At 35.4% G+C, this 22255-nt stretch overlaps 2 protein-coding genes across 3 annotated transcripts in view; both read right to left on the bottom strand.

Annotated features, from left to right (window-relative positions):
- The window catches only part of ppfibp2b (PPFIA binding protein 2b), a 104467-nt gene extending 93273 nt beyond the window's left edge, over positions 1 to 11194 (bottom strand). The window contains exon 1 of one of the 2 annotated variants that reach the window (NM_001326598.1): positions 10712 to 11194. The gene's annotated coding sequence lies outside the window, so the exon portion shown is untranslated. The remainder of the gene's footprint in view (positions 1 to 10711) is intronic. The other variant, NM_001002362.2, reaches the window with a different exon arrangement.
- On the bottom strand, positions 10921 to 16427 carry olfml1 (olfactomedin-like 1). The gene is made up of 3 exons (XM_001342657.9): positions 16216 to 16427; positions 13784 to 14069; positions 10921 to 12751 (listed from the first exon to the last, which is right to left on the bottom strand). Exons 1-3 carry the CDS (start codon positions 16324 to 16326, stop codon positions 11976 to 11978), a joined length of 1173 nt encoding a protein of 390 aa, XP_001342693.3. The 5' UTR covers positions 16327 to 16427; the 3' UTR covers positions 10921 to 11975.
- Positions 16428 to 22255: the final 5828 nt, after the last annotated feature.

Below are 22255 nucleotides of genomic sequence, written 5' to 3'. Positions count from 1 at the left end.
CAAATCAGCAAATGAATGCAGCTATAAATCATAAATAACATCCAGAACTTTTAAATTGTAATACACTGTAAAACCTTTTAAAAATAAACTGCCTTATTAAGTCAAGTTTAAATCAATTAAACTGACTAAAAAAATCAAGTTATAATTTGTATGACTCAAAAAAATGGTAGTCTAGCTAATAAAATATAAATACATGTTATGTAAGTATGTTATATAAATATGCAAGTTAAAGTAATTAAAAACAAAAAGAATTGTGATTTTCATTGTTTTAAGCAGTTTTTATCACTTTCTGTTTTTGGCCCTAAAAGCAGATTCCTGAGAGCATCGAATGACAAGTTTTGCAAATTCACTCAGATTACTTGGTTTCACTTGAAACTTGTTAAACATGTTTAAAACTGCATAATGTTGTTTAAAACAAAAAAGAATGATGATTTCCATTGTTTTAACAGGACAAGAAAATATTCACAATATTTCCTGTTTTCTTTCCTGCTAATGAAAGTCTTATTTCTTTTAGCTCAGCAGAGATAAAAGTAGTTCCTAAAAATGTACAAATCATTTTTAAGGTCGAAATTATTTGCCCAAGGCAGTGGCGCAGTAGGTAGTGCTGTCGCCTCACAGCAAGAAGGTTGCTGGGTCGCTAGTTCGAACCTCGGCTCAGTTGGCGTTTTTTGTGTGGAGTCTGCATGTTTTCCCTGCCTTCGAGTGGGTTTCCTCCGGGTACTTCGGTTTCCCCCACAGTCCAAAGACATGTGGTACAGGTGAATTGGGTAGGCTAATTTGTCCGTAGTGTATGAGTGTGTGTATGTTTCCCAGAGATGGGTTGCAGCTGGAGGGGCATCCGCTGCTTAAAAAACTTGCTGGATTAGTTGGCGGTTCATTCCGCTGTGGCGACCCCGGATTAATAAAGGGACTAAGCCGACAAGAAAATTAATGAATGAAAGGATTAGCTACAGATCAAACACTGTTAGGCTAATTACTTAGGGTGCTTTCACACCTACACTTTTGTTTCGGAACGTATTTTGTTTGCCCATTTAGCGCAGTTTCTCCCCACCGCGTCTCTCCTCAGACACGTTGCGTGCGCACCCTGTCAATCACCGCCAAACCACCACCTCTCCTGACAGCTTAGCGGGACGCTGCAAAATAAACCCTGACACTCTGACCAATGTAAGGAGAGTTTACTAGCACGTGACTTGTTTTAGCTCTTTTGGTCCGATTAGAAACTTTGCAGTGTGAAAGCGAACCACTCCAAGAGCAAAGAGCAACAATGTAACAATTGTAATCTCTGTTTCGGAACAACTAAATCAATTCACAGGTGTGAAAGCACCCTTAGTTAAGCTTTTAAAATGCACTTTAAGCTGAATGCTAGTAACTTGTTAAATATCTTTTTTTTAATGTTAGGGCAAAGGCAAATGAAATAAAAGTGTTAGAAATAACACATTAAAATTATATGTTGAAAATGAATTCTCTCTGTAAAATAGTAACTTGGGGAATACATTCATTCATTCATTTTCCTTCAGCTTAGTCCATTTGTTGATCAGGGGTCACCCAAGTGGAATGAACCACCAACTTTTCCAGCATATGTTTTACACAGCGGATGCCCTTTCAGCTGCAACACAGTACTGGAAAACATCCACATACACACTCATTCACACACATACACTACAGCCAATTTAGTTTATTCAATTCACCTATGCATGTCTTAGGACTGTGGGGAAAACCGGACCACCCGCAGGAAACCAACACAAACACGGGGAAAACATGCAAATTCAAAGAAATGCCAACTGACCCAGCCGGGACTCAAACTAGCTTGCTTGCTTATTACTGAGCCACGGTATCGCCCACTTGGGGAATATTGGAAAAACACAATTTCACATAATTTTGCCTTTAACTGTATGCTATCATGACATTTTTGATAGTATTTTCAAACATTGTATACATAAAAACATAATATAACACTGAATACATTAAAATAAATGAACAATACTTGAATATACATTAGAATCAGCTAAAAACATGATGTGCTTTAATAACCATCCTTAATTATCATTACTATCTTAGAGCCATTTTGTATTAAAATTTCCACTCATGCTGTAAGACATTTCTACTCCGTACAGTAAAAGCAAAAAAGGACACATACAGTAGGTGGCCTTGAGCAGAAACTCTGCAGGAGGAGGAAGTGGCATCATCAGCACTGGGTGTCAGAGCAATAAAGCCAGCACGTCAACGCAGCTTAATATGAGCACATCAAAGACAGCAGCCCTCAAACAGCTTAACCAGCTGTATTAAACTGACTCGACACGAGTGTGTTTGTGTGTGTGTGTTGTGTTCAGTGAACAGCTGACATTATAGTATTGTGCATGCTTTGGTAAAATGCATGTTTTAAATATAATGCGTTAAAAAGTCATGGTTGCCAACTATTGTTTGGCAATCTATTGATTGGTAGTCTATAAAAAAGCTGCACGATTCATTAATTTTCCTTTAGCTTAGTCCTTTATTTATCAAGGGTTGCCACAGCGGAATGAACTGCCAACTATTCCGGCATATGTTTTACACAGCAGATGCTCTTCCAGCCGCAACCCATCAATAGGAAACATCCATACACTCTCATTCACACACATACTCTACAGACAATTTAGCTTACCCAATTCACCTGTACAACATGTCTATGGACTTGCAGGGGAAACCGGAGCACCCAGAGGAAACCCACGCCAACACGGGAAGAACATGCAAACTCCACACAGAAATGCCAACTGACCCAGGCGAGGCTCGAACCAGCGGCCTTCTTGCTGTGAGTCGATCGTGCTACTCACTGCGCCACCGTGACGCCAATGAATCGATATATTGAATAATGATAAATAACACAAGCTGCCTCCCTTTTCTAATATAATTTGTTTTAATTTTGAAAAACACTAAAACATATTACATAGATACCTATATCTAAAATTTTATTCCATAAAACACACAGTCACAAGCCACTTTATTAGGTACACCGATCCAACTACTCATTAACCTAAATTTCTAATCACATGGCAGCAACTCAATGCATTTAGGCATACATACATGGTCAAGACATGGTCTTATGCAGATCAAACTGAGCATCCGAATGGGAAAGAAAGGAGATTTAAGTGACTTTGAATGTGGCATGGTTGTTGGTGCCGGACAGGCTGGTCTGAGTATTTAAGAAACTGCTGATCTACTGGGTTTTTCATGCATCTCTAGAGTTTACAGAGAATGGCCCAAAAAATATATATATATATCCAGTGAGCAGCAGTTCTGTGGGTGCAAATTGTTGATGTCAGAGGTCAGGGGAGAATGGCCAGACTGGTTCAAGCTGATAGGTTTTTTGAACATGACAATGAGTTCACGGTACTCAAACGGCCTCCACAGTCACCAGAACTCAATCCAAAAGAGGGGTGTTGTGGATTGGGAGATTTGCATCATGGATTTTCACTGCAGTCGACAAATCTGCAGTAACTGCATGAAGCTATCATGTCAATATTGACCAAAATCTCTAAGGAATATTTCCAGTACCTTGTTGAATCTATGCCACAACGGATTAAGGCAGTTCTAAAGAGGGTTCAACCCGGTACTAATAAGGTGTACCTAATAAAGTGGCGGGTGAGTGTATATTAGTTAACTTATTACAACTGCTTAAATGTAATTGTAAAATGTTTTGTTTGCTGCATATATAAATTGCTGAAACAAGTTTCATGATTATGTAAAAAACACATTTCAGAAAAATAAAAGGGAATAAAAAACTAATTAAAATTTAGGAATATTTAGTAATCAAAAAAATAAAACATTTGTGGTGCAGTGTCAGTACACTACTGTATATGAATCAGCAGACAAAGAGATTTTTGCGATGACACGAGCAGGTTCATTCTCTACCTTCTCCAAACAGCTTACTTTTTTCATACACAATGTCAACTCATCCACAACAAACCCGGTTCAAATAACAAGGATATTGAGTTGCAGCGCCTTATGACCGCACCACAGGCAAGCCGAGAGCAAGCTTCCCCGAATTAATAAAGAAGTTTCCCATAACACTTCCACACATATTAACGTCACAATGTCCAACAGCTCGCACGGCCCATGACTCAATGATTCATGACTCGGCGTAGGCGGTTGTGAGTTCGAATTCAGGCTCAACCCCTGGCCGATGCTGAGCTCTACTCACCGGAGCGAATGCGTTCTGGCAGACTGGGTTGAACACTGCACTCCTCCGCAGTAACAGGAGAAATGTCAGTCTCGAGCAGGTGCATTCGTCTGTGGTACCGAGGCTTAGAAAAATGTCAGGCGCAAGGAAAAGCCCTGTGCTCTTGGGGCAAAACGTCACGGCTCTGTCCTACAGGTCTCTGACATCAATACTGCCCAATGCATATTGCATGGGATGTCCAGAGCTCTCTATGTCTGTCCACCAAAATGGGATCCAAGTCACAGAAGACAAGTTGAAAGACTGGAAATTATACAATTTTGTACAAAATGCAACTGGGAATTTAGACTTCAATCACTAAACCTGGAGAATGGACACGTCTAAATAAAAGCATGACAGGAGAATTCATGTAAATGGTTTAATGAGCGACAGCTGAAGTGAAAGATGGGTAGTTGTAGATGGTTGTTAAACTGTATTTAACTTAACAAGGGCATGTGGTGTGATAAAAACATAACCTGTATGTACCTAAAATATAGCACATTACATGTATGTATGACTTTCTGCTGTCAGAGTGTGACTGAGTTGGGAATTATGGGAGTTGTCATCTTTATTACATCCTATGGAACAGAAATCATGAAATCAGAAATCATTCCCAAAAGGGGGGTCCCGGCACACAAGGCGGCCTAAGTGAGCTCTGTGGTGGGTCGTGTCATATTTTAAACATTTTTAGCAGTGGACAATTAGTAGAAAAATCATGTTGCCTTAGTTCAATTTATCCCCTAGCTCAGTGGTCCTCAACCACCGGTCTGTGGATCAATTGTTACCGGGCCACACAAGAAATCATTAATTATTTACATTTTATTTATTATCTGAGTCTGAATAATCTTTTATTTTGAAAAGTCTTTTATTTTGAAAAATAACTGTACTCTCTCGCTTACGTCTCGGTCACTTGAGCCCCAAATTTAACCCACAAGTAGCAAAATAAGAAAGAAACAGAAGTCTTTGAAAAATGTCTTTTCTAAGGGGAAAAGACCCAGTGAACAACCCACAAACTGCGGTAACAAAAAAAAGGTATGGATTCGCAACCTAGTTGTCAAGAAATCAGGTGAATCCAGCATGGCTCTGCAAGAAGATCACTTGATGGAGATTGCAAATGACAGCGGCCTTTTAGGGGCTGTTTGCATTTTGCGTATTTCTAGACAGAGCTCAACAAGAAGGACTGCCCAGGGCCAGCGTGCAAGACGTTCGGGACAGTATACAAAATGATTACTGGCCTGATCGGTGCCAGTGCTGCCTTGTCCCTACAGTTTAATTTGGCTGTGACTTTTTGTCAATTGTGTGCTTTCATGCCCAAATGTTTGTTTTGGAACTGGTCTCGTTTGCCCAGTAAGAGAGGTTCATGGCATATGTGAATCCTGCCATCACTCTCCAGTCCGCGCCAAATCAATCGATCTGAGATCGCCAGAATGAGGTGGTCTTGGCTCGATTAAGCAGATCAATTGTATTGAAACAAAACGATCAAACAAACCAGGCTATATCACAGTGTATTATGGTTGTGTAATGGCTATCATACGGCTATATGAAGAGAGAATGATGAGTTGGGCAGGATGTCATTTCTACCAGCAAATGTGCATTTCATGTCTAATATGAAAGTGAAAGCATACTGAAATATAACCGAGTGCTGTTTATCCGTTGACTGAAAAAAATTGACCGAAATTACCATCTGATATATTTTTTTATATTTAAATCATATATTTTGTATTAGGGCAATAGTTTTGTTCATTTGTTTTGTTCATTTTGACACTTCGACAGTAAAGATCAACATTGCTTCATGATCAGACTGCAGTCCCTGTGTTGTGACGAGAAATGCAGCCCTGCAGGGACCCTGTTCATAGACTTTCTTTGCCAGCAGCTAGCTCTCTGCAACTCTCACATGGTCGTCCACTGAAGCTAAGCAGGGCTGCGCCCGGTCAGTACCTGGATGGGAGAAAACATGAGGAAGCTAGGTTGCAAGCCGGAAGTGGTGTTAGTGAGGCCAGTAAGGGGTGACCAACCTGCGGTCTGTGTGGGTCCTAATGCCCCAGTATGATGAAGGGGATGCTATACTGCTCAGTAAGCACCGTTAAACCGAAGTTCCGACTCTGTGGTCGTTAAAAATCCCAGGATGTCCTTCAAAAAGAGTAGAGGTTCAACCATAGACTGTAAAATATATGGATGTAGCATCTGTGACGTCACCCATAGGTTTCTGAAGAGCGCAAAAGAAGCCAAAAGTAGACGCGGCCAACCATTGCCATTTTGTTCGCGCGTCATTGGACCCACGGCGAGATACCAAACAAGGGCAAGAGGCGGAGAGTGAGCGGAGCTACAGACACCTGCTGGCATTTAGCTTGGACCTGGTTTAGACACACTATACTTTGGGAAAACGCTTAATACTTTATCACCTACGACTCGTTTGTGTTCTGACCACATGTGCTTGGCTGTACACTATATCAATAAAATGTTTAGACTTTTAAAAACACTGCTGTAATAGATTAAACCACTAAGTATTGTTCTTATGACATTTTTCAACAGGAGGAAAACGCGAATTACTTCCAAACACTTTAGATATAGTCTGTGTTAGTAAATGCAGGACTATTGATGAAATCCAGCATAACACTGTATGACAACGCTTCAGATGACTGTTCTAGAGCCTACAGCTAATCAATCCGTCAGATTCTGGAGTGCATTACAGCTCTAAATATAAATATAAACGATAAATGATCTTAAATAAAACGAATACATGTATAGAGATGGTATATAAGTGTATAACTTTACTCACATGGGAAATGGAGGCCACGTGAAGGGTTTGTGAGCACAATTAAGTGCACACAGCATGCCATGCTATCTGATAATTGTAGGAAACAAGTCCAAAAGGCAGTTGACTGTGTAAAGCCACATAAAACAACACAGAAATACGATGAATATGCCAAAATCAGTGGCTAATCTGCCGGAGTCAGTTGAAGTGAGGTGACGGTGATCAGCGAGACCTAGCTGTCACTCAAGTGGCCACGCCCTTAATTATGCAAACATAATATAACTCAATATAAAGGAAACGGATCAGTTATAAAAAAATTCACCCCCCTCACAGTTGTCATGAAGGGTAATATTAGCTGTATTAACCAAAGTCTTTTTTTGTACCAGGCTGTAAACACCTTTTTATCTGCTGTAAAGTTGGCCATTCTAACAGTGGGCTCAATTGAAATTTGCTCTATTATGGAGCCAGGAGCGGCCAGGAGCGGCCAGGACTAGCGGAATTCCGGATGAATTGCAGTTTTAGTTACTTCCTTATTGGCTTCCCGAGGAAGAGCGGGAGGTTGCCGCTTGGGTTTAACCCCGGCATCCTGGCCAAATCTGCCCACTGGCCTCTGTCCATCATGGCCTCCTAACCATTCCCATATTCAATTGGCTTCATCACTCGGTCTCCTCTCCACCAATCAGCTGGTGTGTGGTGTGCGGTCTGGCGCAAAATGGCTGCCATCGCGTCATCCAGGTGGATGCTGCACACTGGTGTGCACACTGGTGGTGGATGAGGAGACCCCCCCCCCCCATTGTGTAAAGTGCTTTGAGTGGCCAGAAAAGCGCTATATAAATGTAAGGAATTATTATTATTATTATTATTTTCTTTAGCAATCTTAGTCTACATTAAAAAAAAAAAAAACTCAAAGGCCATAATTGATTTAAACATAGGCTAATATGATTACTATGTTGATGGATCAAGCAAGAACAATAAGTGAAAAGCATTTTAAATCTAGGTTCGCAAATAAATGAAAAAAATATATAGACAGTATTATAGACTGATATAATGAGCCAGTTTCTAAAATTAGGCAATTTGGTGGGTTAAACAAACAAAAAACATTAAACTGTTGTAGTTTTCAACTACACCATTCACTTTAGTTAATTTAATTAGTATTGTATTTACATTAAATCATTTTAAATTGTCAGCTGAATTTAAAGAAAAGTTATGCTGAATAATTAAATGGCTAACTTCTTTTTTGGTGGGGCCAGAGAAAATTTTGGCAGGGCAAGTAAAAATCTGAACCACCTGCCAATCGGGCCATTAGAAATAATCCCTAGCGTTGAACCCTGCTAGAGTCTGCAAAAGTTTGTTGTTTCCAATTTCCAAAAGTGCTTCATTTTAATTCAAGTCACAAGTTTTCATTAATGCATCCAAACAAGGGTTGTTTTCTTCCAGACTGAATTGATGGATCAAAACGTTCTTTTACATGAAAAGAGAAAGTCATAAAGTACATAACATGAAGGTGAGTAAATAATGACAGGCTTTTATTTTTGCTTGAACTTCTTCTTAACTACTTGATTTCAATGAGAGAATCACTGTAATTTTCAAATTATAACTGTGGGAATGAAACGGTTGTGGTAAAACTGGTCAATCAGGACATGGTGTGTGTGTGTGTGTGTGTGCACACCTCTATGGAAATAAGGTGACGGTAATCATACGACAGAGGAGCCCGAGGCTTTTTTTTGTGTGTCAGTTCACAACAACATGAACACCATGCTTCCACAGTTTTCATTTTCATAAACAACACATTATTGTTCAACCTTTCCACCACAAATAATCAGAAAATCAATGGCTTGTTTTTTACAAGAATTGATTGAACTGCTAAGATGCTAAAAAAACGCTGAACAATATTCAATGACCTCAAAATCTAGGGAAAACAGAAAGGTAAAGGTCATAGAATACACAATGGAGCCAAAGGTCATGAAGATTGTTCATAGTTCGACATTAAGCATATCTGACAATGCAATCCTTTTAACAAACACAACAAAAATGATGATATTAAACTCTTTTATTTCTGATTGTTTCTAATTGGTGGTTATCAAAGAGCAATACAATTGTGTGTTGTTTTCACAAACCAGGGGAAGTAGTGGACAAATAAAAAAGCCTTTATCCTTTTCTCTAAGCCACATGATCTTCACAGACAGCTTTGTTCTGAACCTCATAGTCATTACCAATAAAATCTCCTTTGCAGCACAAAATGTGTCTCCTCATTGAGCCCACTGGGGTCAGGACTGAAGGAAGAGGCTTTATACACTATAATAACAACTGGCAGTAAAACAAACATGGACAATGAATAGTAACAGGCAGAACCAAGAACTGCAACGGGCTGCAATTCCAAACAAATAGCAGAATATTTGTGTATATGGGGTCAGATAACTGCTAATCTAAGACCATACTTGCTACACTGCATGACCTAGTTATCTACCTACTGTAGATCCTTCAGGATTTGACAGACCAATAACCTTTAAGTTTACGTTTCTGGTCAGTGATTATTGCTCTTTTGGTCATGACAGTACATTTTATTTGGGTACTAATATAAAATAAAAAATATAAAAATGTGTGCAAATATAATTTAAACTTCACAAGTTAATCAGATTCACAGTATGGATGAATGGAAAATTATTAAGTAAAGAGAAAATCCCTGTTTAATATTACCTAAACTTTCTTTTGTTCTAAAACTATTAATGACATTTCTTCAAACTGTAAAATAAGTCTTTTGCATTAAATGACAATTGTTCAAAATTTAAAATACATACCGAGTAAATCAATTAAATTCACAGAAACTGACAATCTAAGAGATTACTTAACTTTAAACACAATGCTTGATTGGTTTAACCCAATGCTAAAGTCATTTTACAAAGTTTAGGTCAGTTAACAGATTGTTTTTCATAGTGAATAATTAAATTCTAATTAATTTATTGTATCTTGTATTGTTATTGATAATTATACGTTTGCTATATAGCAGTATGTGTAAGTTGAATTATCAAATTATGGATAAGGTGAATACAGAACTTAAATGCAAACCAATTTTCATGAAATTAACATTATGAACATTAGCGAATCAATAAAATTAGTAAATCAATAAATTCACACAAACTGACAATCTATACAATTACTTAACTCTAAAAAAATGTTTGATTGTTTTAACCCAATGCTAGGTAATATATGGAAAACTCAACAGTTGGGTTGAAACATTTAATTTAAAAACGTTGGACTTGTCTATATTTGACCAAATGTTTGGTTAGTACAACCCAACATTTCTTAGAGTGTTCCAAAATACTAATTTATTCACTACTACTACGTTTTTTCCACTATTAAACTTGTCAAATATCACAATTTATTAAAACAACTAATTTCAAAAGCTTTTCTATATTTTACAATAAGCTTTTGATGAACATTATGCCTTATGTACTCACGTTATGCACAATTTGATCATTTAACATACACATACTGCTATATAGCACAACAAACAAATGTTATTGATATTGATAACTGATATAATAATTAATAACAACACAAAATACAATACATTAATTAAAAAACTGATATAATAATTAATAACAATACAAAATACAATACATTAATTGCTCACAATCTGCTTCATCACCTAAACTTTGTGAAATGACATTACACCTCCGTAATGCTGCTTAAAATGACTAAAAAGTTGTTCATAAGCAAAAAAAAAGGTAACGATAACATTTGGTTTTTGAAAATCAACTTACCTTTACTGGTAGTAATTCCGATCCCGAGTGATGTTTAATCCTCTTGTTGTCAACTGGATTCCCGCTCATGTGTTATGATAGAACTGCGCTGCTCCATATAATAAAGCCATATGAGATACATTTCCTCTAACCAATCAGCTGTCACGTGTTGTAAGAGGCGGGATTTATTAAACAATTTCCATACTATGAGCAAATAAAGTACAGCAACACTCTCAGTAATACTGATAAAATGTGAAAAGTACAGAGGAACTATTGTAATTTGGAAAAGGTTACTGGGGGTAACATTTTCACAAGCACAATTAACGTTAAGAGCGGTAAAATACGCTTGTTTGTGGTTATACGGATGTGGTTATCGCTAAATGACAGAATAAGCTAATAAAATATCACATATCAACATACGTAATTTATTTTTGTCGTTTTTTTCCCCTCAAATATACTCCGAAACTGATATTTAATACGTTCAGGTGGTGTTGTAAATCTGAGAGAGAACAGCACTGCCATCTGTTGTACATACCGTTGAAGTTCACGAAAACAGCAAGCATTCACAAGTGCGCATGCGCATGGCAGAGGCTGTTAATCGAGCAGGTAGACGTTTACAAAAGGGACCACAAATGTACAAATTTATAAAGGTAAACCTACAAATGATTTTCCAAAAGTAAATTGAATGTACTTGTGTGGATGCAGTGTGTTTGAAGCATCTTTGCACTAAAAATTAGCCTAATATATTTTGAAGTTATGCTTAAAAATGAAAAATTGCTATTAATTTATTCACGTTCACGCCATTCAAGAAGTATGTGACTTTCTTCTGATGTATATAAAACACAACTTTTAGATTGAGGAAAAACATTAAATGAGCAGCTGATTGAAATTAAACTATAATTATATAACTAAACATGATCCTATATAAGCCTTAATCTAAAAAAATAGCAGTGAACTTGAAAGACAAACATAATATACTTTGTGCAAACTATATTCCTTGAGAGACAATTTGCAGATTTTGCTTTTGTATACTATTTATTTGCTGTTGGATAAACATATTTTACTGTCTCTAATCATAGAAAGACTGCATACATGATATGTGCTGCTCTATGACAGAACCGAGGAAGTCAAAGAGTCCTTTGTTTTTCAGGAAATTACTATCTGGCACAACAACAAAGTGCACTATAAAATGGCTTCCATTAAATTACAAGCAGATTGGATGTGACTGGGAAGAAGAATAAAGCACTGCTGGGAAAAAAAGGACCTCAGTTTAACCTGACCCACATTATATCTTCTTGATGTCTAACTTATAGATGGTCTGATAACCATCATCCCAAGCATACAGTTGCTTATCCTTGGGGTGAAAACGCAAAGCAGAGTGGCTGGTGTAACGTTTTGGAAAGAAACGCACAGGGATGCTTTCGATGTAGATGGTATCATGGATATCAAACAAGCACTGAATACTGGACCTTCCGCCATAATGAGAGTTGTAGACCACATATAAGGTACCACAGATCATAAAAGCTGCTTCTGCATCACGACTATTGCAATTGGTATCCCAAGTGTGCTCCACGGCCAGGCTATTGTGGTCCAGTTTGGTGATCACCAAGTTTCCACTGTAGTCTGGATCTGCGTGGATTGACCAAAGCCCCATTTCATCTACAGCGAGGTCTAGCAGGGTGTGCGGGCTGAGAGAATAAACTGGCATTCGACCAGCTCCATGAAGCAGAACTCGATCGACTACCGTACGGTTGTTGAGGTGGACCTTCAGGATCTCATTGTTTGTGTCTGCATGGTGGTAGTACACAAAACCGTTGTAGACCACATGGCCAGTTCCATGCCAGGGGAAAGGAAGACTGATAATTTCCATCTTTTTGGTGGAGTTAGTATCAGTAAAAGCCTTCAGAGAATTAAATGCCAATATTGTACCGTTTCGATCACCACTAAAAAAGTAAATCTTCGCAGAACCCTTTGTTGGATCCTTCATCCAGGCTCCATTGACATCACCTGCCTTTTTGACAATTTTAAGGGATTTGATACCTACAAGCTCCGAACTGCAGTCTGGAAGAATCAAGAAAAAAATATTATGAAATTATATAGAATTATAATATATGCAAAATATATATTAAGTTTAGTAGATTATGCCTTTTTCCAAGCATTTCTTCTTTAAATATTTAATATTTTGGCACCATTTCACCAAATTATTTATTAGTACTACAGATGATGTTAATATAGCAGTGTATACACTTATATAAATATGTATACACATGTAATTTTAGCAATATTTACATGCCTTAATATATTTTTCATGCGATGTCTATGTTACCTGCCGGTCCTACACTATTCAATCTGCTCCGAGCTGGGATCAATCTGGCAATTCTCAGCATGGGAGTCGGTTACTCTAACAAAGAGGCCAAAGACCATGGCATCTAGCATCTGTCACCAGAGCATCTTTAGTGGTCAAAGGAGTGAGGATTACCTCCACAGCATTTCGCTAGCTGGCTTCCGTTACTCTCACCCCCTGTAAACCTCACCCCCATGCGGGTCACGGCACCAACGTATCCCTGCCGGTCCTACACTACCTTGCTCGCTCTGAGCTGGGATCGAACTGGCGATTCTTTGTATGGAAGTCGGTTGCTCTAACAAGGAGGCTAAAGACCATGGCCTCTTGTGTTTGTCGCTAGAGCACCTTTAGAGTTCAGAGGAGTGAGGTTTTAGCATTAAAACAATTAATTTAGCTTTTGCCATGTTCATTTATTTAAACAAATTACTGTAGTATCGTAACTTCAGCAGCAGCATATATATTATTAAACACTGTATAAAAAAAAACATCATAAATGAAAACTAAACCTCACAAAACTAAGGGTAGATGACAACAATGTAAGAAACTCTTTTCATTTTTATATTTAAAAGTTTGAAAGCAATCCCTGTTCACATTTGTCCATAAAAAACAATTCAAAATGGTGTAATATTTATGACTGGCCCATAGCTGGCGATATCTAAGAAGCACAAACACAATCCTATTGTTTGCCATTGTTTTTTTTTAGCTGTGAAGTAAATTCAACAAGACAGATGACTAAACTTCTTATTTACCTTTGTCTTTAGGGATAACAGATGTCCTTTTGAGTTTTTCTTCTTTGACCTGACGCTCGAGCAGCGAGTCCTCAATGTCGACCTGAGCGGTGTCAGGGATCTTATTCTGCAGGTATTCCACTTCTCTCTTCACTCGGTCCAAGCGCAAAGCAAAGGTGTCAACATTACTTTTGACCTCTGATCTCAATATGTTCATCTTGCCTGTTTGATCGTGTATCTCTTTGGACATGTCGTACATTCTTTGACTGAAGTGCTGGAAATCTTGCTCACATTTGATCAGCCGTCCCTGTTTAGATAAATGCATGAAAATACCATATGACTCACTGCTACAGTATATTTAATCACTTGTACAATGGCCTGCCACTTTAGAGCATACTTCTATTCAACTTCACATTATTAATAATATCTAAATGACAAATCAGAAGAGCAACTAAACTGTGCATTTACAGAAGGCATGTAAACAAGATATTTTTATGATACATGATGCAATTTTTTTTTTTTTTTGCGATTTCTGCCGACGTTAAGACTAAACATCAAACTGAGGAAGGGTTTTTAAGTTACTTACATACCCAGTTCCCCCAAAAATGAATATTCTGTCAATAATTACTCACCCTTATGTCATTCTAAAACCCTCTTCATAAAGAAAATAAAGATATTTTGGATGAAATTTGGGAGCTCTCTGATTCAGAAACATACCAAAATTAATGTCAAAACAGTCTAGGTTTTTGCAATGGTTCAGTCAGAATATTACCAATCTATGTGCACACATAAAAATAAATTATCTTAATTTATAATGACATGAGCTTGACTAATTAGTAACATAATTTAATTTTTTGGGCGAAGTAACCTATTATGGTGGCACAGTATTGTTGTTGGTACATGACTAGCTAATCTGAGTATTCCACACTGCATTCCATTTTAGTCCAATAAGAATAGGAAACTGAGGCTTTAATGGACACAGGCTTATCAAAATTAGACAAAAAAAAATTTGGAAAACGGTGGCCTTATATAACAGGTCTCAATTTCTAAAGGAACATTTGGATTATACTGTAAACTTTTGGCGCATACAACCTGGATCCTTTCTGCTATATCAATTGTTCAGGATGCTGGTAGTCGACTAAACAATAGGCCCCTTATTATTAGCCAATGCTTCAGAAGAGGAAACTACTCAAAGCAGAATAAAATTACTATAAGACAAATGGCTCAACAGTCACCAGATCTAAATCCACAAGAGCAACTTTAGCATGTGGCTGAACAGAAGATTTGCATCATGTATGCAAAGCCAACAAATCACTGGCAATTGTATGATGCAGTCATTGCACACACATACAGTTCAAGTCAGAATTATTAGCCCCCCTTTGAATTTCTTTTCTTTTTTAAATATTTCCCTAATGATTTTTAACAGAGTAGGGACATTTTCACAGTATGTCTGATAATTTTCTTCTGGAGAAAGTCTTATTTGTATTATTTTGGCTAGATTAAAATCAGTTTTACATTTTTAAAAAAACATTTTAAGATCAAATTCATTAGCCCTTTTAGGCTATATTTTCTTTCGATACTGTACAGAACAAACTATCATGTTTCGAAATGCGTTGAAAAAAATCCTCTCTCCGTTAAACAGAAACTGGGGTAAAAAATAACCGGGGCTAATAATTTAAGGGGTTAATAATTCTGACTTAAACTGTATGTACCTTGTTGAGATATTGCCACAAAGGTTTTTCCCTAGGCCCAATGTGTCAGCTAATAAGTTGGTCAGTGAGAGTAAAATGCTTATAAGACAATTTAGTTAGCATAATACTATTTGGCCAAGTGGGACAAAGAGCAGGATCCTTGTTAGTCTTGGAGCAACATTCCAAATTATCAATCACATTTTAGATAAACAGAAATGGTTACGCCGTTACATTCTTCTGGTGTTATGACTAGTTTATATTTAGATTGGGGTCATAGACAGGGTTATGTTGTAAAGATGTTGTTCCAGAACCAATAAGACCCAATAACACATCTTACTTAAAGGTACAGTTCACCCAAAAAATGAAAACTATCACCATTTACTCAGCATTTCCACCTCTTTCTACCCTATTTGTATGTCTTTCTTTTTTTGAACATAAAAGTAGATTTTTCAAGAGTCTTGGTAAATGGTAGCCACTGACTCCCAATCTCTCATGGTATCTTTCCAACAGTTGATGTCAACATTATTCCAAATATCTTCATTTGTGTTTGGAGGTTTGGAAGCACTTAAAGGTAAGTAAATTTACATTTTGTACAGTAAACAAAACTATATGGAGTATATGTTTTTTATAGATATTTAAAGTACTTTTAAAAGTCCTAAAGCTGCATGACATACAATGCATCATATATTTAACTAGTTTCTGTGTTAAAAGAACAAATTTGGCCACAAAACAATTTCTCTTAAGAAAAAAGACATGTCTTACCTCCATCTGCTGAAGTTGTCTCTGAAAATATTCCATGATAAAATCAGGAGTTGTCCTTTGAGCTTGTTCCACTCCAAGCAAAAGAAGTATAGTTACCAAAGACAAAAGCATGATGTATACTTTACCTTGGATGCCTTTCTGTCTTATATCCTTTGCGTAATATAATAAAACTGAGAGAACTCCCTTCTTGTCTAATGTCAGTCTGCTAAAATGGAGCCAGGTGGAGTTCCAGAAGCAACTGGTTGTTTGTTATGCAAATTCTGGAACTGTATTCGAAAGAAAATGCTTGAAAGGCAGGTCTTCACAAGCTGTGTTTTTAATCGTAATAAAGTCCAGATGTCTTGACACGCTTCCTCGATAAATCAACTCCGTAGATCGCATAATTTAAATGACTGCATATTTACAGTATAATGTACACCATGCTTGCCTCGTTCCCCTTCAATTTGCCCATTCAAAACCTTTTAAGAGTTCAAGTCTGAAATTTGAGAGCGGGAAACACATCAGGACACCTTCAGGAGCCTCAGTCAGGCTGGCTAACCTTCAATTTTGGCACACAAACAGACATTTTCTCGAGGTGGAGAAATATAATGTCTTTATTCCTGGCAGAAATCTCAAAGCTCAAAGGAACCTTGTGATTTTTTTCTTCATAAAATACGGAAACAGTTATAAATTGTAGTAACATTATAGAGTTTGTACCAAAACTACAATTATGAAAGGAATAAGTTTTAGCCTTGCATATGGGGTGATGTTCCGTTTATCATAAGACACTCTCACATTTTAGCTCTATTTTATGGTCTTTTATAGCGTCTATTTTAATATCAATTTATATTAAAAAATGTCTTTATTGTTGACACTCACCACTTTACGAATGAACTGCCAATTACTTTGACATATGTTTTATGCTATGGTTTTATGCAGCTGATGCCCTTTCAGACATAACTGAGAGTAAACCATAGGCGCTGAAAAACACCCACACACTCTTCCGTTCACACACTACGGCCAATTAAGTTTATCCAACCGAACCTATGAGGCGGCGTGTTGGATTTTTAAGGGTTCTTTCACACCTGTAGATCGATTGTTTTGTTCCAAAACTGGGATTTAAATTGTTACAATGTATATTTTTATACATTTATAAGTTATTGGTGCGATTCACTTTCACCCAGCAAAGTTTTTAAAGGGACCAAAATAGTTAAAAAAAGTCACTTGCGAGTAAACTTTCCTCATTGGTCAGAGTTTTTAGGGTTTATTTTTCCCACAGATTCTGCTCAGCTGTCATATATCGTCATTTTAATTTATTATGATGAGAAATGAGACATTATAAGGGGCACTTTATTTTGAATGGTGACTCCCACAGACATCGGCATCAAGTATAAATCAGGGAGGTAAGACTGTCTTATACATAGCCTCATTTTATTTGTCAAGGGTATACAAATCGATCTATTGAATCAATCTATTGTTCGTTGTTTTTTTGTAACATTTAATTTGTTATTTTAAAATAAGAATAAAACATTTAATATCTTTGTTTTCATTTTTAATTTTAGTAACAATAACCTGATTCATGATAAATAATGATCTCGTCCATTTATGCTTACACAAAATTAAACTACTTTTTAAACTACTTCCTTTTACACTAAGAAATTCATGCACATACACATATGAAATCACTTGCATATATGTATATACACAACTAATTGTATACACGCTTGTGAATTTTATTTGATTGCATGTTTGCACGTGTTATTTGGGTCTGTGCATGAGTTTATATTTATATGCGAGAGGATGGGTGCATATATGTATAGATCAGGTTTATATATATGCGAGTTTGTATAGGCGTGTTTGCATGCAGCAAAGTGTATGCATGTAAGTGCGTGTGTCGTTGTGGGTGTATATTCCTACTATTATAAAAAAAAATAATAATAATTTTTTTATTGTTATTTTTATTTATTTATTGTTGTTGAACATCCAATAGTATAGGTGTATATGCAAGCAATTTATAGGTGTGTTTTATGTATGTGATGATAAGCAAATTTGATTTAAATCCTACTTGGTGCCTCATACATACCAGCGACCTTCTTGGCCTTATCTCAAAGTCCTATCTCAAAGTATTTTTTTTTTTTTACATCCAATTAACATCCAATCACATTTCAATTTATTAAGTATATTTATTTTTAATCTATTACTATTTTATTTATTACTAATATTTTATGTAATTTAGTGGTCTCGTTTATTGAACATTGTTTAAATAAATTTGTTTACAAAACAGTTTTTATGTTATTTGAATAACATTAAATAATTTGGGCCCCTGTTAAAAAAAAAAACACACACAAAATAATTTGATTTAAAAGACCAGTCCAATATAGTGATTTGATTTCATTAATATGTATATAAATGTATTAAGATACATACATACATTGTGTGTGTGTGTGTATGTGTGTGTAAATATATAATGAATTAATATATATATATATACAGTTGAAGCCAGAATTATTAGCCGACTTTGAATGTTTTTTAATAATTCCCAAATGATGTTTAGCGGAGTATGTCTAATAATATTTTTTTTCTGCTGGAGAAAGCCTTATTTGTTTTATTTTGGCTAGAATAAAAAAAGAAGTTTTTATTTTTTTAAATCTATTTTGAGGTCAAAATTATTAGCCTCTTAAAGCTATATATATTTTTTGATAATCTACAGACAAACCATCGTTATACAATAACTTGCCTGATTACCCTAACCAGCCTAGTTAACCTAATTAACCTAGTTAAGCCGTCACTTTAAGCTGTATAGAAGTGTCTTAAAAAATATCTTGTAAAGTATTATTTACTTTCATCATGGCAATATAAAATAAATTATTGGTAATGAGTTATTAAAACTATTATGTTTAGAAATGTGTTGAAAAAATATTTTCACCGTTAAACAGAAATTGGGGAAAAATAAACAGAAGGGCTAATAATTCAGGGGGGCTAATAATTCTGACTTCAACTATATATAAATATGCCTTATTGCAAAATTGCAGGTATACATGATTATGTAGTTAATTGTTATAAAACTTTTTAAATAGTTATAGGTTTTTTAAACGGCTTCATCTTCTAATAAAACTATGGTGATGGTACTGCCTGTGTCCAACAGATGGCGTCGTAATACAAAAATAACAACGATGAATTCCGTTCTCTGTTGATTTTGTTTGCCTAGACAACAAGAATGTTTACATAGATCAGAGATGAATATTTTTTCCACAATCTCTTGAATTATCAGTAATTATCAGAAATGTAGCAGTTGTATTTGGAATAAACTAACTTTAGACATTTATGTGTTCTCCTGACACCATGGCCCAAATTCTGCTTGTCAATTATTTAGGTTGTTACATAACGACATCGTACAAAAATTGTGTTTCATCTTAAATAGACATTCCCAAACAAGACTTTTGCATTAACTAGGCTATCAGATCAAATTTGCCTCATTAATTTGCTGCGGATATATTTTTTATTAAAGTCCTATTATGGTTTCTTTTGAAAAGAAATGCCAATGGAGCCCGTTTAGTGGTTATAAATGAGGTTTAATTATCACAAGGAGACTGAGCTTGTTGTCAAAGAAAATGCTACAAAGGGAAGTGACAGGCTCAATTGATGTAGAAACATTTGATGTGGAAACTTTTGTGGCCTGATTCAATCACAACTCTGCAAATTCAAGGTCTAGATTTACATAAGTAAAGCTGCAAACACATAAAGAGAAGACTAACAATCAAAGGATAATATGAAAACGAGATATATTTACCCTAGTTTTGATTTTAGGTCAAAGAAGAGACGTCCCATTTTTTTATCAGCATCAAATTAAAATCTAGAAAAGTGATTTTTTTATAAATAGAATGTGTCATAAATGTTTTAGTAGGGTTTCAAATAACATCTGTGAAAACAAATAGTCAAAATATGATAGAAATATTACATAATCATTGAGGATAACAGGTTTACAGTTAAAGTCAGAATAATTAGCCCCCCTTTGATTTGTTTTTATATTTCCCAAATGATGTTTAACAGACCAAGAACATTTTCACAGTATGTCTGATAATATTTTTTTTCTTCTGAAGTAAGCCTTATTTCTTTTATTTTGGCTAGAATAAAAGCTATTTTAATTTTTTTAAGAACTATTTTAAGCTCAAAATTATTAGCCCTTGTAAGCTACTGTATATATTTTTTGATAGTCTACAGAACAAACCATCATTATACAATAACTTGCCTAATTACCCTAAGCTGCCTAGTTAACCTAATAACCTAGTTAAGGCTTTAAATGTCACTTTAAGTTCTATAGAAGTGTCTTGAAAAATATCTTGTCAAATATTATTTACTGTCATCATGACAAAGATAAAATAAATCAGTTATTAGAAATTAGGTATTAGAACTATTATGTTTAGAAATGAGTTGAAAAAAAATCTTCTCTCTGTTAAACAGAAATTGGGGGAAAACATAAACGGGGCTAATAATTCAGGGGGGTTAATAATTCTGACTACAACTGTATATAAATATTCTTATTGCAGAATGGCAGGTTTACATTTTAACCATTTTCCATTCATTTTACTTAAAGTGGAATGATATAGAACAAATGTAGAATGTACAGAAAACTGAATCTATTAATAATGTGAAATAATGTAAAATACTTACAGTAAATGTGATGGCGCACATGATTATGTAGCTAATTGTTATAAACCTTTTGAAAACAATACAATTTGACAACAACAAAATTGACATTTTCCAACATTTTGTGCTTTAGCTCCAGATGTTAACATCAAACCAGATACCACATGGCTTGTCTAAAACGCAATTTTATGTATTTTCATCATATTATTGTTTTGAATGAGAGATTCAATGAAATATCTCTATGAAAGTTGACAAATAATTAATGTACTATTTGTTTATCCTAAACATTTTGCACAAATGAATGAAAATAATAATGAAATGCCTTCCAGAGTTTCTTGCCAGAGGAAGTGACATCACTGGAAGCACATGCGCTTTGTGCTTTTTTTCCATGCTTTTTCATAATTGATGTAACAGTTTACCAGAAAGTAATAGACAAAATGTTTCTTGCAATTGTTTATAGAACACAAAAATAGGAAAACTTGACCTAATTATTTCATGATAATTAAAGCTAAATGTATGAAATAGGAGGCATTATAGTCTTTAAGCTAATAGTTTCAAGACAAAATATTTAGAATATACATAAAATATTATTATTCTATTTTTTAATGAAACAACATACTTATTCTCATCTCTACTTTTTTAAAAATATCTTAAAATTGATCATATTCATTTTGATTAAATATATTAAACGACTGAAATGCATACATAACTATATTCTTATTCAATTTCCTAGATACAAATGTTAGGTTGTGATTTGACAATCTGGTTAAAATGGTAGTCTTTGTAATACTTTCAGGTTTATTAGTATACATATAAGATCTAAAAAAGTTTGAGAAGCAATTGTAATATAAAAAACCATGTACCATGTAAAACCATGACATTTTATTATTTCATTCAATTTCTTTCTGGTTGTTTTATCAAACCAGTTTAGAATAAAATGTCCTGAAACAATAAATTTGTTATTTGTCCCAATTTCTTTAAAAAATTCTAAAACGGTCATAAAATTATACATCAGTCTTTAAACTGTAACATTGGTACTACACATATTAGTTATACACATATTAGGCAATAAGGAAATTAAAGCAGCAATACATTTAAAATCGTTTGCGCATTCAGGGTGAACCTGCAGCATACTAAATGATAAGTGACAGACAAGTATTTAAAATTATGAAATATAAAAATTGATCTGTATTTTGTGGCTGTGATCCATAAATACAATATTTTTAATATGACAATGAGATACGATTTGTGAGGGTACAATCTTTTATTACACTGAATGACTTTCAGTGGGTGTGTTTTGTAAAGTATGGTAAAATTACTGCAACTCTCTACTAGCTGGGCTTCCAGCTAACTCTATCAAGCCTCTTCAGCTGCTCCAGAATGCAGCAGCACGAGTTGTCTTCAATGAACCTAA

The sequence above is a fragment of the Danio rerio genome, chromosome 25, assembly GCF_049306965.1.
Source record: "Danio rerio strain Tuebingen ecotype United States chromosome 25, GRCz12tu, whole genome shotgun sequence".
NCBI classification, from domain to species: domain Eukaryota; kingdom Metazoa; phylum Chordata; class Actinopteri; order Cypriniformes; family Danionidae; genus Danio; species Danio rerio.
This window is presented reverse-complemented; position numbering and strand designations above follow the sequence as displayed.

What these genes read in the sequence shown, in the direction of transcription:
- olfml1 (XM_001342657.9), bottom strand. Translation starts at nt 16,326, where the DNA reads ATGCTTTTGTCTTTGGTAACTATACTTCTTTTGCTTGGAGTGGAACAA. An exon ending in GACAACTTCAGCAGATGGAG is followed by an intron (nt 14,070 to 16,215) that starts GTAAGACATGTC and finishes TTATCTAAACAG; the next exon opens with GGACGGCTGATCAAATGTGA. An exon ending in TGTTATCCCTAAAGACAAAG is followed by an intron (nt 12,752 to 13,783) that starts GTAAATAAGAAG and finishes TGATTCTTCCAG; the next exon opens with ACTGCAGTTCGGAGCTTGTA.